This window comes from Lycorma delicatula, chromosome 1 (genome assembly GCF_047948215.1).
Source record: "Lycorma delicatula isolate Av1 chromosome 1, ASM4794821v1, whole genome shotgun sequence".
Classification (NCBI taxonomy): domain Eukaryota; kingdom Metazoa; phylum Arthropoda; class Insecta; order Hemiptera; family Fulgoridae; genus Lycorma; species Lycorma delicatula.
Window position 1 is genome coordinate 196,854,904 of NC_134455.1, and position 17,445 is coordinate 196,872,348.

The 17,445-nt window shown below is 28.8% G+C and overlaps 1 protein-coding gene across 1 annotated transcript in view; it reads left to right on the forward strand.

Moving 5' to 3' along the window:
• Positions 1–17,445, forward strand: part of LOC142318244 (meprin A subunit beta-like) — an 89,571-nt gene that overhangs the window by 68,363 nt on the left and 3,763 nt on the right. The window contains exons 8-10 of the mRNA XM_075354808.1: positions 729–845; positions 12,367–12,524; positions 16,709–16,846. Coding sequence (XP_075210923.1) covers positions 729–845; positions 12,367–12,524; positions 16,709–16,846 — 413 coding nt within the window. The remainder of the gene's footprint in view (positions 1–728; positions 846–12,366; positions 12,525–16,708; positions 16,847–17,445) is intronic.

Consider the following 17,445-nt stretch of genomic DNA (forward strand, 5'->3'; position numbering starts at 1 on the left):
CTTAGGAAAAATAATATTGTCACACATCATATATCAATTGTAATTTGAATATTGTATTATATATTGATTGTAATTATTATTATTATTATTGTTATATTATATGTTAAGATATTTAAAAAAGGGAACAATACCTGTGGCCACTGAGCAACCCCTGACTTTTTATCTGGGAGGGGAGGAGTTACATTACTGAAAATAGCCTGAGAATTGATTATGCATTACATTCCGTAAGCCACATGTGATGCCTATCCCTAGTTTCCAGGAAAAGCTACCGTGACAAAGAATATAATGTAGCTGCAACCATTGTTTCTTTATTCTAACTGAAATAATAATTATTCAGTCTCAGTCAAGAACTCATATAGTTAACATATACTAAAGTCTAGTACTAGAAGAATTGTTCGATATTATATCGTCCTATTAAAGTCATTTGCATGTAAGCATAATGACATTTACAATTAATTGTAACAATTTTAATTGTATAAATAAAGTTCATGTTTTTTTAAAAATAGAATTCGTTGAGTTTTAAACTTCTCTTTTATATATATATCTTTTTTCTTTTATAACCTGTTCTAAACACATATGTATTTTTGGGTTCAACAAATAATAAAAAATATGGCTAGTTAATTATACATGAATTAAAAATTTATGAGACTGCTAAAATTTAAAGTAAAATAAAATTTATGCTAGTGTTTACATAAATCCTTGCTAATCTTTATAGTGTTTTGTTTCAGAAAATAATATGAAAATAGGTTTTCCATATGACATTGCTTGTGACTTTAACACCCATATGTGCGGATTTAAAAATGGGCCTACATCAGCATGGCATTGGAAAATAGTAAATGATACAGGTATATATAGATTTTTACTTAGTTCACTAAAAACGAGATAGAGAAATTTTGTTTTCATTACTACAGAATGACCATACATAAATCTGCAGAGCTGGATTACCCAATTCATAGTCATAGTGGATTACCAAATATAAATATGTAAATTGAATTTAAAAATATTTTACCTTCAGATACCAACACAATCTTAAAATATCTGTCCACCACCATTCTACCACTGTTTATTGTTTATTGTTCAAACTGCATAGCTTTGTTTACTTTTAGACTATATTGATATTATGACTACTGTTTCAATGTTGTAGATTTAAATTAACTGCTGAATAGTTCTTTGTTAGCATTAACCATTAATTTTTAATTAATGAAAGTTAAGAATCATTGCAGTTTACTTTTTGTTGAAATATTATCTCAAGTTTTGAATCTTCATCATAAAGTTCATGCCTACTTTTTTGCATTAATGATTAGTGACAATTTTTATTTAAGTTTTAAATAGCAGTGAAATTATTATTAAAACTACTTTATACTATTCAAAACAATAAAACGTATGAATTGTATAAATACTTAAGCATGATTCTGTAGCAGTAAATAATATTAAATAATGAATTTATATTAACATTATTATAAAACAGGATCATAACTTTTTGTAGAAATGCATAATTTAATAAGTTTTTAAGAAAAAATGCTGGTCTTGGATGATGTATCTATGTCCAAAAAGTATGTATTATTGTTGTGTCTCTACACAAATTCAATTCAATTCAATTCAATTTATTCAGATACTCAAAAGTAACATGATACACCTTTATAGAGTGAATCAGTTCTGCTGAGAGTTAGACCCTGTGTGCAGACCTGGATATAAAAATTACAAAGGTTTACAAAACATACAAGAACATTATAAAAGGCATATATTTACATGAAATAAAAATTTTCTTTGTAATTACTAAGTAATTTTTTCCATTATTTACTTACAATGCATCATTTTCAATTTATTGCATTAAAATCAGTTTTTTTTAATCTTCAGTAATGTGGATTTGACTGATAATGTACATATTCGGTAGTCTATTGAAATTTACTAGAGCAACATATAACATGATTTTGTGTACCAATATGAAATTTATTTTTTATTTTTTCATAGTGAAAGCTTAACGCACATACATTATAGATTTGTTTTATTGACAGAGGTTCTTTAATAGTATTTCTTCCATTATTATTTATTTTTTTCAAAATTCTGTCTTGAAGTTTAGATGATGAGTTTAATGCATTATCATATACATTATAGCTATTACACTACAGCTACACTACATTACTACATTACACTACAGCTTGCTGTACTATTAAATAGTCCTAGTATAAGCAAGACTCCTTTGAGTCTTGCAAAAATGAACAGCAAATTTTTCATCTTCTTGGTTAGTTTTCTTTGTTTGTTCTATTTTAAATGTGAATCTATAGTTATTCTGTGATATTTGGTATATTGAACTCCTTTATTTTACATTCTTGAATTTTTACTGGAAAGTTTGTGTAATTTGTAGTAGAATAGTTTGAGTACAGTATAAAAGTCTTTAATAGTCTTTTCAATATTTATTGTTAATTGGTTTTCAGTTAATAATTTATTTATAAGAACAAAATAAGTAGTATTCACTTTCCCAAAAGTCTCTTGGTAGGTCTTTTCTGAGCTCAATACGTCTATATCATCAGCATAAGCAAAAATGCATCTTTCAGGTAGAATTTCAAAGGTGTCATTCACATATATTGGAAACAGAAGTGGTCCTAGTACTGTTTTTGAGTAACACCTATGTTTACAGTTCTGATATCACTTTTAGTTTTATTTACTTTTACAGTTTGCACTCTGTCACTTAGATATAACTTTACAATAATTTGTGTGTTCTACCTCATATTCCATATTTGTATAGTTTCTTTAGTAAAATGTTATGACTGACCATGTCAAAAATGTTAGTAAATTCAATGAAAGTAAAAATAATTGGAATACTAACACCTAAACTATTATAGATTTTTTCTGTTAAATTTGCCAAAGTTTTGTTAGTACCTACACCTTTTTTGATACCATACTGGCTTAATGATAGATATTACATTACATTTCACCAAAAATTCAACTAATCTGGTAAATTGTAGTTTTTCAAACTTTAGTTAAATTTTAAACCACTGAAATAGGAGAATAAGTGGAAACATTACTTTTATTTCCTGATTTGAAGATGGGAATTATTTCTGCCATTTTGAATTGCATGGGAATGGTAGCGTTGATGATGCAAAGATTTATTATATGTGATAATTGGTAGACATATGAATTTATTTATTTATTTTAGTATATTTGGATGTATTCAATCATCACCTCCTTTTTAATTTTCTTATGATGTACATTTCATTTCTGTTCATTAGATTCAAAAGGACTGAGTATGGCTGTTTTAATATTATCAATATATTGCTGTTTATCTGATTTTGGTAGCTTCTCTGCTAACTTTACTCTGATTTCACTAAAGAATTTATTAAACTGATTTGCAATTTCCTGTTCAAATTCAATAGTACTGCCATCACTCTTTATATTATTTATTCAATTTTTTTATATTTTTCTTACCTATTTTATTATTCACATAGTTCAATATTGTTTTACACCCTACAAACTGGAAAAGCAACTGATCATACAACTCTTTGGGCTTTTTTATTAAAATATTCAGTTGTTTGCGTATTGCATATATGTATTTTTTAGATTTAATGTAGAAGTATCTTCTTGCCATTTCCTGTACAGATTATTTTTAATCTCACAAGATTCTATTAAACCTTTGGTTATCTAGGGTTTTCTGGTTCTGGTTCCAGTTCTGGAAACCAGTACTGGTTTCTGTATTCAATTCATTATGTACAGTATCTCCATCACCATCTTCTTTATCATCATTTGTATCTTTCAATTTTATCATGCCTAGGTAACATGGTATAGTAGGTTTTTCTGTATAGTCAATGTTTGCAATAACATTGTTAGTTTTGGATTTGAAAATTTCATACTGCTGAATATCACACACTATATGTGACGTGTTATGGCTTTTTGCAAATTTGTTATTTACAAAAATACAGTTTGTTTATTTAGGCTGCTTGGCATAATCACAATCTTTACGTTGATGATTTTCTTCACAGTATAAACACTTTGGTGGATTTCTACAATTTTTGGTTTTTTTATTGAAGGAACAATTTTTACAAGACATGAGATTAGTATTGTCAGACGCTCTATAATTTTGGTGTCCTACATATAATCTATATTTATTATTTCTCACATATTCATACAGATCAACTGAGACATCTAGTATTGCACCTAGTGTGTTGGTTGGATAATCAAAAGTGTGTAAGACTTGACACTTATTCTGATAAGAATAAAAATTCCTCTTGTTGGTGTAAAGCTCAAGCAATTCTTTAGTCATATTACTTTTAATTTCAGTCATTTTTAATCTTGGTTTTTTTTTCTTTTAACATAAACTCAAAATTTTGCTCCAATTTTTCTTGTAGTATATTTTGAGTTTCTAGTATGTCTTCATTTTTTGAACATTTTACAATCGTAGAGCCATTTTTCAATTTTTTTACAGGTATCATAAACTCACTTTTAATCATTTGAATAACGTTCATGCTTTCACTCTGTATGTTTTTGCTATCACTGTTAAATTCAACCACAATGTCAGATGTTTGTATCTCAACAGGAAGGTATACCTAGTTCTTACCATATCTGTATATGTAGTTATTTTGTTCTAGTGATTCTATTTTTTCAATTAGCAAAGCATTTTTGTCTTAGTTCCATTGTTAGTTGCTTGTAGAGTATGTTTTCTTTAACTATGATTTATACATCTAAGCCATCTTCTTCATTAGTAGTGCTGTTGAGGGAATTTTCTGCCAAAGAAACGGAATGATCAGCCTTTACTTTAAGCTCCTTCATCATTTTGTTAATACCAGCTATCACCTATCTCATACCTTTATTTAACAAATCTTTACTTATTTTTGAGGTCATATTCCCATGATTGTTGCACATACTTGGTTTTTTAAATCAGTTGTCATCAGTTACATGAAACACTCCATCACAAATATAGCAAATCACGAAATTCAATGCATTTTTTGGATGGCATTTAAAAATCTCAACACTGCCTTTATCAGGCACTGTTTGTCGGGGGCCATCACTTTAAATAATGACTTTACTTTAAACTGTTAATATTTTACATTACAACAAAAAGAATAACAGTAGTATTTACACTACTATATTTAGACTCAAACATTTGCCTCTCTTCATGGAAAACATTAATAAAAGGAGAAAGATTATGAGAATGAAGGTACCAGAGTTTTATAATAAAACTTGAAAATTTATAATTAAAAACTTAATTGAAAATTTTAGAAAGAAATTTACAAAAACAGATATAACTTATTATAGCTTCATTATTAATAGTCCATCATCAATATTCATTATTAGCATTTATTCAGCATTCAAACTAAGCATAACCAAAAATACCAAAATAGATAACAGAACCCTGATAAGTATTTCAATGACTGATTAAAACTTTATAAGACAAAAATACACAAATGGTAGAACTAAAAATTCTACACATTGTCTGAAATCAACAGTAGAAAGATTTATAATAAAAAATAAAAAAAACTTATGTTTTTAATTAACTTAAACTTATATAAAACAAATTTCCATTTGTTTTAACTTAATTGGCGTGATTGAAGGATGATTTTCTCACTTCAGCCAATAGATATTTTTTTTTTTATCTAATGTTTAACTTTTACTGTATTCTTCACCAAACTGACCAGTTTCAAATATTCTTTTTTTTTCATTTTAAAGATGGTTTTCTTAAGATTTTTAAATAGAAAAATTTCTTTGCCTGGCACAGATTAATTTTACTTCTTTATCTTTAGTACTGGATTCTTATTGTGTATATATGGGCAAATGACATTCAGATATTCAAAGAAAAATCACAAACATTAGTTGAAAAATTGCAAATAAAAATACAACGCATATTTTACATCCAGACAACTTAGATAACAAGGTAGCATTCCTTTACAATAAAAAAGGAATTCATTTCTTTTCTTATATTTAATTAATATGCAGGTTTCTCACCTTTGCTTTTCTTATATGCAATTTTTGTAGATCTTCCAGTTTTAAATAAAATAATAAAATAAATTTAGAACCTTTTAAAAGAAATACCCGATTATTAATGCAATAAACCTGATTATAATGATATACCTGATTATAATCCTGATTATCTTAATAATACCTGATTATAATGCAATAATGCAATAGAATCAACATAAAACATTGCACTAATGTGGTAAAAAACATTTTTCAATTCTTTATACTTTTGAAGTTGGTGCCAAATTATGGAATGGCAAGATGTTTTTACTGTTTTTTAAATTTTTTATGGTAGGCAGGCAGGCAGACAGACAGTGTTTGACAACATTTTAATAAAATTAAATAATTGGTTACAGTACTGTACTAACATTATGTAAAGCAACATCGAAAGAATTTTAAATAATTTTAGTAATAGAATTTTAACTTTAACTGCAGTTTTAGTAATTTTTTACAAATATTTTGACTGAACAAATTATGTTATGTAAATATTTAATTTTTTTTAATATTTGCTCAACAACCAAAGTTATAAAAAATTAATCAAGTGTAAGATGTTGCATGTAGTTATATGTGTAAATTGAAATAAAAATAAATCAAAAAGCATTACTGAAGATGGGCTTATACCCAAAAGTGCTATAATGTAAAGCAAGTAAAGGTAAGAATGTTTCTTTGATTCTGAACTTAGTGGATTGGCTGAAATTCAATATATATAGGTAAAAATTAATGTAAGGAGAAATTATGGACTATAATAAGATTAATTTAAATATATATGTGTATATGTATATGCATATTACCAATTTAAATAATTTTTATAAGAATCTCCCCAACAAATTCTGTCTGCTAATTTATGAGGCTAAATTCATGTTTATATTTGTATATATAATTTTCTTCTAAAATCTCTAATTTTTTATTATTATTTTCATGTTCAATATTTGCTTTTTCAATTATTTCTAAATTATTTTCCAAACTAGTTATATTATGTTTATTGGTTATTAACCTTTTACTTATACTTTAGTTGTAAATCTACAGTTGGTATCATATAAGGGCTGCATATGCAAAAGAATTCAATAGGATGAGAAAAGTAAAACAGAGCTAAGGTACTCCTCACTATAAGAAAGTGAATAACACAAAAGTTTAGACCGACATCCATAAAATATTTGAAAGCAGATTTAACTTCAGAATGAAAACCAAATTAACTTTTCAGCGTATGAGGGAAAGTTAGCAAAAAAGTCATACGTAACTACAAAAAAATTCTCTGTGAAGTACAGTAGCGTGCAAATTAATCCAAACAACCTTTAAGCTATCTGTGTAATATGAGGTTATTTTGCAATTTTCATGTTATAAATAGTGTTTTGTGAAAGTCTATTTCATTTTTTAATACAAAATCATATTTTCTTATTTTCTATTCTGTGTGTCTTGAATATATAATAATGGATATAACTTCAAGAAACCATTCAAAAATTGTTTCTCTTTCTGAGCATACCACTATGACACGAATGATAGCTTCTAAGTGTGGTGTTAGATTAGGGACAGTGAATACTATTTTAAAACAACTTAAAGAAACTGGTTCCAACTTCCACCTCAAATGAAAGGCAAATGTAGCCATAAAAGAGAAACTATTTCAACACAGGACTGGTTATTAGTGAGAAATAGGAAACTTAATCCAAAATTATCTGCTGTAGACTTAAATCAAGAACTAGCAGCTAGTGGAACAGATTTACACTTGACATTTGTTAGACTCTGACTTCTTGCAGATGGACAGAAAGCTTATCGACCTGCTAGAAAGCAGCTTTTAACACCAGCAATGTGCAAAAAAAGGCTCTTGTGGGCCAAAGCACATGCTAACTGGACCAAAGAAAAAGACTGGAAATGGAAAAATCTTATGTTTTCCAACAAGACATATTTTTATGTTCAGGGACAAAGGGGTTCCATACAACAGAAAAGCAACAGACGAAAACACATTACCGGTTTACATCCAGCAATTAGTTAAACATCCCCAGAAAGAAATATTTTGGGGTTACTCATTTGAAGACCCTTGTTCATTACTTCCAGTTAATGGTATATTGAAAAGTGATAGATATATCAAGATTTTGAAAGAAAGGTTGTGACACAACTTCAAAACAAATTCTCACAGACAATGGAGTGTTCCAACAAGATTTGGTGCTGTACCATACTGCCAAAAAAGTGGAAAAACCTTTTGAAGAACAAAGCACTAAAGTGCTTCCATGGTCAGGCAACTCCCCAGACTTAAACCCATTGAAAATCTTTGGGCAATAGTAAAAAAAAACAACTCTCAGAAATGAATTTTACCACTAACTTATCAAACTAATAATGTCGGTATGGTTCCATGATAAAGAAATCAAAAAAAATGTGCAATACACTTATTAAATCAATGCCAAATCATGTACGTGAAGTGATTAAGAATAAAGAACATATTAATTATTAGATATTCACGAATTGTACAGGTATGATTTTTTTCTAAAGTTACTTTTTATTAAATTACATCTGGCTGGATTAATTTTCACATTACTGTAAAATTATCAATTTAATATTAAAATTAATGTTAATTTTTCAACATAATAATCAATAACACTGATACACTTAACCCATTACTTTATCACTGTCCCAAAACCTACTGTGTAAAAGTCTGGCAATTACATAATACTCATTTGTACCTCATGTTCCGCATCTGCAATGAAGAAGTTGCCACATTAATTCATCAGTTCTCTTCTGGGAAGTTCATCAACAGAAATTTACAACATGATGCAGCATACATAATATCCCCTTGCTATGAAAATAGGTCAGCAGTACCGCTTGAGAATTCCAAAATCATATAAGCATAACCTTACCAGATGAGGGCATACTTTCAATTTCTGTAAATTTTAACTCTTATAGACTTTGTAACTTACAGTTTGAAACTGATTGATTTGTTACACAACTGACCCAATGGAGTGTAATGTTTTTAGGGTGTATGTATGTTTGTAGAGGCTCAACAGCTGAACCGACTTAAATGAATGATCCCTCTTTGGAATCCTTATGTTATGGAGAGTGTCAAAGGCCATATAAACACGTATGTTTAATTGTAACTAAAAGAAAAAAAAAATCATATATACTATTCTAAATTAATAATCTATAGTATTTCTCTTTAAATTATATAATTATTTTTTTTAAATTCCTCTTTAGCTAACTTAAAATCAACATGTTAAAAGTTATATTTCTTTTAGCTTCTTGTCCTTTCAGTTGATTCTAAATCATTTCAATGACATTTAAGTTAGGGTGATAAGGTGGCAACCGTAGAACTGTGTGGCCATAATTTTCAAAAATGTCATCTATTGGAAATTTCTTTTGATTTTCTTTGAGTAATTTTATAGTATCAAATAATTCAGTCTTCGTCATAGCAGGAGGACAGTTAATTAGTTATTTGACTAACCATTTTATCATATCGCTTTTAAACAGTTAGAATTTTGCTGCTTTTGTAGCAGAACATTGTGATACGATGTGTTATCTAATATAATGATCGACCGAGATAGCAAGTTGGAAATACACTTCTCCCGTAACCATTTCATGTACTTTTTGAAATCTATCGATTGTGATAATCTTCTTTCTTATTTGACTCATACATAAGTAAAGCGTTGTTAATGATTCCTTTATTACAACTGGCATGAACAAGTATTAATAGTGAGCCCTTAGATACTGGTGATTTCAGTCCCTCATGAAGGTTGTTGTGTCTACCCATGATTTTCGTGTCACATAACTATTGTGATTGTAGGTTTCATCTATGTATACAATCGGTCTTACTTTTTCACGAAACAGAGAAATTTGTTGTAGAAATCTCATTCTTTGCGTTTTAATGTCATGCCATTCTATCACTGTTTTCTTCTGTTTTTACCATCTAAATCCCATTTTACCATAATATTCTCTTTAAAGTTCTTTTACTCCCTTTGAAATTAATCTCACTTTGGCGGGCTTTTTGCATAATTCTCTTCATAGTAGGAACGTATTTTTCAGTTACATAAAATTTACTTATTAAACCCCTCAAAGCACCTGTGTCAAACAAATCTAAATTATACAAAGTAATGGGGCGATTTACACGTTTTCTCGGTGAAACGAACATAGATGGCTTCTCAGTTTCATTTGATTTCCTTTCTGCTATAATTCTTTGGAAAGTTCGTTTTGTTACTTTTGTCGCTTGAGCAACCATATTCAGCACTTCAGTTTTCCTCACTATTTCGGTTCCGGCATTGTTTTGTAAAAAGAAATTGTGAACATTGAATACAATTTCCCTCACATGACAATGAACTACTGTACCTTTTCCTCTTAACTTGGGAATTTTAAAAGAAAATAACTATATTGAAATATTAAAAATTTAAATGACATAATTTATGACAAAGCCTTGGTCATGTACGATTTATGAACGATCCTACTATTATTAGTTGCTATACAGCAGCAAGTAAGCCTAGACCACAACATCAATATGTAATTAAATATACAATAGAACTCAACAATTACATACGCTACTGCAAGTTTATGAAACCTGTTTTTTTTATATAGAAAATAAGAGTGTTTTTATTTTGCTAACAGAGGCCAACACATGCAAAATGCTAGTACATGGGCTTTCCGTCCCTTTTCTTTTTCTGTTTAGCCTTCGGAACCACCGTAAGATATTACACCAACTTATGTGCCGTTAAATTTATATACATACATATATTTAAATAAATTTAAAAAAATTGAAAAATCTATCAGGTGAATGATTAGTTTTTGAATGACTCGTATTTTATGTATGAGATACAAAGTTTCCGAATCGTTCAGAATGAAGCGTTGAGATGCACTTGCATCTCATTCAAAAACGACTCATTCATCTAAAAGATTTTCATATCTATCATTTGATAGAACAAACAATCAATTTTATTCATGTAACTAGTGTTTTTATATGAGTGCCCATAAGAAGTGTAATTGTTATTGTTTATATGTGTATGTATGTACTTTTGTTTCACCGTAGTAGCTCAATGGCTGAACCGATTTAGATGTATGACCACGCGTTGGAATCCTTACATTACCGGGAGTGTCATAGGCTATATATATATTTATATATGTTATAAACATTTAAAAGTTTGAAAAAAATATATACAAAATTCTCACCTGCACGCTCTCAATTATCCTATATTAAAAAGCAATATTTGTCAGCAAAGTTTTTTCGGCAGTCGTGTTTTTAATTTTCAATATTTATTTATCTCTTGTTTTATGCTTTATGTTTCACTTTTCTTAAATAAATTAATTAAAGGTTAAATAAATAAATGAACAAAACTACTGCATGTTTTATTCACTATAGATAAACTGAAAATAGGTACTAAAAGCTGAAATATATAATTCACTATAGATAGACTGAAAATAGGGTACTAAAAGCTGAAATATATATTCACAATTCTATAGCTATGAGACTTCAGCATGATGTAAGTTTTACATATGTAGTATGCAACCCTATAACCTCCTCTCTTTGACGGCAGAAGTTGGGTAGAAGCTAGGACTTAATGATTTCTTATAGAACAGTAAAGCAAAATTTAATAAATATCTAATACCATCAGCTTCATTAATTGCAGAACAACTGTCAGATTGGCAAAATTTTCTCTCAATCACTCATCAATGTGCTAATGGTAATTACTTTCTACCAGGAAAGAGATGACACTAAGTACATGTGAGGTCAATTTATCTTCCATCCATGGTTAAACATCTAATGCAATCCTCCAGTCTGCATGTGCTGTTTATAATATTTACTAAAATGAGCTTTAAATTTTAATAAAAAGACAATAATATTACATTAATTAAAAATAATAATGGGTTGGTAGCATTGCATGATGAGCTACTTATGTTTATTATAACTAAGTTAAATACTTAACTAAGTAAATAATAAATTTAGAAAAATACAAAATAATTAAATTCAAATTACTCAAAGAATTGTAATGGATGGTAAATGATGTATGAAAGAAGAACATTAGCAGCTATAGTCAGTGTGTAATGTCATTTAAGAAAATATCTTAAATATTTAATGAAATTCTTAATGAAACCGGTAAAATCAATTCATAAAAGTTCAAAATTTAAACATGTATTAAATTAAAAAGAACAAGAAAATAAAGTTATAATAAGTTTTATGTACTTTAACTTAGAACCCATCCAGATTACTTTAATTATCAGCTACATTTTATTTAGATTTAGTATTTCTTTCTGCTAAGTACTTCCAGTTTTCATATGTTCCTTCAAGTAAGGCAAAGAAAATGTTAAATTTTTTAATAAAATGGGACATTTACCATGTTAAATATATTTAAAGAATGAAATAGTATTAGCATAATGTATAATGTTATGCATAATGTATATTTTAAAATCAATGAAACCAAAAACAAACTTCAAAATTAATTTATTTTCTAGATGGTTATGTGTATACTTCTTATAGCACAGCAGGAAATGGTCTTGCACAATTTATTTCTGTGAATTTCCATCCAGCTAATGCATTAGAAAACAAAGACTCGCTTGGCTGTGTCAGATTCTCCTATCTTCTTCAAGGAGATGGAAAATCATCACTAAAAGTAAGTGATTAAATGTAATAAGTATTGTAAATTCTGTCATTTTTGGCAACTTGGTATTTTTATTTCTGTTAATTGGCAAATCTTTTTTTAAATTTTTTTTATTACTTTTAAGACCATAATGAATCACTTTAGTTCTTTTTTTTGGCAAGTTCTTTCTTTTCTTGCTGATTTGTTGTTTTTCAGCTTTTCTTTTTTGCCGGTAATTTCTAACGGTTTCAGATCTTCTTGCCCTTTCTTGTTCAGAGTACACCCGGCTTATTGTTTTCTTGGGTTTTGATAGGAATCTTGTTTCTTTATTTCTCATAGAAACAAGCTCGTAGTTTCCAGTTTTCGTTTTTAGGTTTTCATGGGTTATGTCTAATTCCTCCATGTCTTTCTGTACTTCGTATAACCAGTTCGATCTGCTGGCAAATCTTTATTTGAAAACATCTTTCCAATATTTTATAATAATTAACAGACAAATATGAATTTCCACTGAATTAAGTTGCAGATTTTTTCATCATTACTGACATCAAAAACAGTGTGAGAACACCAGTAAACTATCACTATCACTCATCGTTCTCAAAATTTATTTCTGCAATTTTCCTCTATTAATAATCAGTTATATAAAATTATCTTTATATTCTAAAGCTACATTTTTTTTCTTGATTATATCACCACAGAAGCTTGGAGCTTGTGTATGGAATATTAATTAAAAATATTAGTAGACAACCATACAATGTAAAATAAAGTATTACTAGAGCTTGCTGCAAACCACAATAAAGTTGTCCTTGAAACGTTTTAGAGACAACAAATTTTCGGCGGTGGGGGTATGCATTCCTTAAGTTGTTTCTTCGTTGTTGTATAGTTTATTTGTTACCCATCGTGTTGCTCTAGTGGTTAACGCCTCTTCCCAAATCAGCTGATTTCGAAAGTTGAGAGTTTCAGCGTTCAAGTCCTAGTAAAGCCAGTTATTTTTACACGGATTTGAATACTACATAGTGGATACCGGTGTTCTTTGGTGGTTGGGTTTCAATTAACCATACATCTCAGGAATGGTCGAACTGAGAATGTACAAGACTACACTTCATTTACACTCATACATATCATCCTCATTCATCCTCTGAAGAATTATGTAAACTGTAGTTACCGGAGGCTAAACAGGAAAAAGAGTGTGTTTGTTACTGTGTCTGTATGATTGTGTCCGTGTGAGTGTATTGTGAAAACATCGTGTTGTGTTTTGTTTACGAAAATTATGGGCGGCATTACTATTTTTTTAATTTTTACTTTTTTTGTTCTTAACGGATTCTAGTTCTTTCGATTAGGATAACATTATAATTCCGTTTTATTATCATGGAAGGTGAAAACAGTGGGGTATACAAGAAAAATTAGGGGTCGTAAACTTATACACACCCAGACGACAGTTGTCGTATTTAATGTTTTAAACTTTATGAAAAAGGACAGATTCTTCTTAAACGAGTTCAGAAACGTGTAACCAAAACTACGGGAATTTCACTCAATATGTTCAAAAAAAAATTTAACAATACAAAAATAATCCCGATTAAGTCTTTAGCAAAAATTGTTACACTAAAAACTTTAAACGTTCTTGGATAACTTTTATAAAAATGTCATTCGTGAAACGATATACAATTTTCACATTGATAAAGATGAACGAGTTACTCTTCGATCGCTACTACCGGTCATAAAGGAAAAAATCAATTTTAAAAAAAGCTTTCGATCTTTATGGCTCAAAGACATGGAGTTCAAATGGGAAAAACTATAGGTAATAGAAGAATTTTAATAAAAAAAAAAATAGAAAATCGGGAACTGGTAAGTGCTTTTAAATAGAGTACCACAACCAAAACAGACCTGTAATTACAAGGGCAAATTCTATGTACATTCCAATCATACCAAACCAATATCACCGTAAGTGACGACTCTGTGACCTCAACCTTGCTCCGATTTCTAAAGGCAAGTGGGCTTGCATTGCTAATCTTGCTTCCGAAAATGGTTTTTGTCAAGAACGCGCTTTTTATATTTAAATTTAGCACGAAAACCGAGATTACCATAACGATTTGGATTCTGTTAATTATGTGCAGTGGGTGAAACAACAATTAATTCCTAATCTTCTCTCTAACTCAGTCATCGTCATAGGTAATGCTTCGTACCGTAATGTGCATCTGACCACGCTCCAATTTCGAACACGCGAAAAAAAGACATGATCGATTGGCTTATATAAAATAATGTCATTTACGATAAGAATGTTGAAACCAGAACTGTACAATTTAATAAAACCGCAAAAGCCTCGTATTTGTTATTTAAATAGATTCAGTTTTAGCCGAAAAAGATCACAGTGTTTTGAGATTGCCTCCTTATTCTCTGGAATTAAATCCGATTGAAAAAATTGAGCTGTTTTAAAAGAGTTTGTCGCGAAAAAATGTTAATTCTAAATTAGATGATGCTATTGCATTAATTGAAAATAAGCAAATTCAATTACGAATACCGAATAGAAATCAAGGTTCAACCACATCAAGAAAATAGAAAAATCTTATTTGTCTCGGGAACCTTTAATTGATAATGCCAATGAAAATGCTGTTATTACATAAATGGCGATAGCGATAACTATGATTTAAATATTAACGGTGGCAATATAAGTAATGATAATTTATCAGGAATTAAAACATTATGATTTGATTTGGAAAATAGCAGTTCAGATCAATGTTTGTACATAGTATGTAAGTATAGTATTTCCTGACCCACTTCTTTGTTCTTTCTTCCTTCTCAGTCAGTCACACCCCCTTCAAAACTTTTTGTGGTTTGCAACAAGCTCTATAATAGGTATAAGAATAAATTAAATTATGATCTGTTGTATGCTAAACATAATTTTTATTAGAACTTATTTCTAATTAATATTAAGCATTAAAAGGTAAGTGGAAAACTGATGATGATTTAATCAGTGGCTCGGTATGCAAATCTAATCTACATCTAAATTTGAAGATCTAAGAATAAGAACAGGTAAAAATGAAAATTGATATTTTACAAAAGTGAAACACTAACCCAATACCAGTGGTACATTTACATCTTGTAGCATAATGTGTTGTTATACCGCCTGCTGATAACTGCTGTCAAAAGTTTACGTTTGTTGGTTCCTTGTACTTAATATTTTTAAATGATTCAACTAACTTTGTATATGATTACATTGAATATGAATCACAAGTTAATTGCTTATAGGATTAGAAAATTTGCGTTACCTGTTAAAAAAATGTTCATTGGATTGATTTTTATAGTTATCTAACTGAATATAGATTAATACCACTGTAATGTGTTTCTCAGGTAGACATAACTCTGTCAGTTGTTTACATAGTATTCCACAATTCTTAATCAGTTGCTAAGATTGTCATTGTTATTAAATATTCACTGTGTGTGATAGAACTATTTTCATGTTACTAACATAATATTGTACTTAAGCTTTTAAGAAAAGAAATCCTACGCTGCAGTTTCTAACTTGACTAAATCACTAAGCAATCTCAAAGATTCTCTGTCAATTTATTTAAAATTATATTAAAATACTACCTTCTATAAAAAATATTTGTTTCACTGATAAATTTTAATATAATATTAATCTAATAAACTTGAATTTCTGCATATTTATTACATGCAGACTTGTAACATGTACATATATGGGCAATTAATGTTTTCAAATTGTTACTTCATTCCATTCAAATCTTATTCATGTTTTATTCTTACATTGTTTTTAAATATTACTTAATTTTCAACTGTGTGGGCTACAATTACTCCCATTAATATTAATTAATGTTGTAATTTGCAATAATTATATGATAAAAGTTTTCCATGGCTTCCTTCCAGGCAGGTTTGTTATTTGTGAAATAGCACACCAAATTATTTGTAATGAAATTTTTATACTGCGCATAATTATATTCTGCACATGTGAGTGTTCTGTGTAATGATTGTGTCTTGATTTAAATAAAATATTATTTAGGGACTAATGAAAAAGTATTAAAAAATCCACGTCAAGTGAATCATGCTTATTGTTAATTATATGACGTATATCTTATTTCTTCCTTCATCTACAATCTATACTATCATCCCAGGAGAAAGATTATTGTTATTAATGCCAATCTTTTTTATAAAATTAGAGGAGATTCTAAACTTTATTTAACAACTGTTAACATATCTTGTTCCAGTTATTTCAAGCATACCTGAAGAAGGTTACCCAATTGAATCCAAATCAAAATGAAACATTTGAACTGTGGATGGATGACAAAGTATCAAATGAATGGAAAGATTCTGAAATTTCATTTATTATTACAAGACCTTTCAAAGTAAGAAACAATATAGCAAATATTTAAGTTTTAATAGTAATTGTAGAGAAATATTAACTTCAGGATATTCAATTATGTATTATCTTTTAAAAATCCTCTACCACCATAGATTTAAATTTTAGGAAATGTCATGCACTTCAGATATTAGTTTGGTTTTCTGTGAAACCCTTGGATAATAAAAATCTTTGGGCAGTTTACAACCTAGAGTTGGATTCCCTGTGAGGCGAGTGAAGAAGTGGTTATGTACTAGATGTACACACCATAGACAAAGCAAGAATTACAGCTAACCTAACCAAATATAATTGTATAAACGAAATGGAAAGGAGGATGGCAGAGAAAGAATATGAGAGTATGACTAAACAACCAAACTGCAGACAGACTGTCTTGAGTAGAGCCTTGTCTGACATAATTTCCTCCATTAAAACAATTTTAATGTTGAAGTAAGCTAGATTTTAATTTTGTAATAAGAATTATAAAACTGAAACATGTAGTTCATTAACAGAAAAAGAACGATAAAAGCAGCTGGTTTACATTACATGCAAATACTGAACACAATTTGGTTATTATCAATAAAACTGATATGTAACACAAATATAATT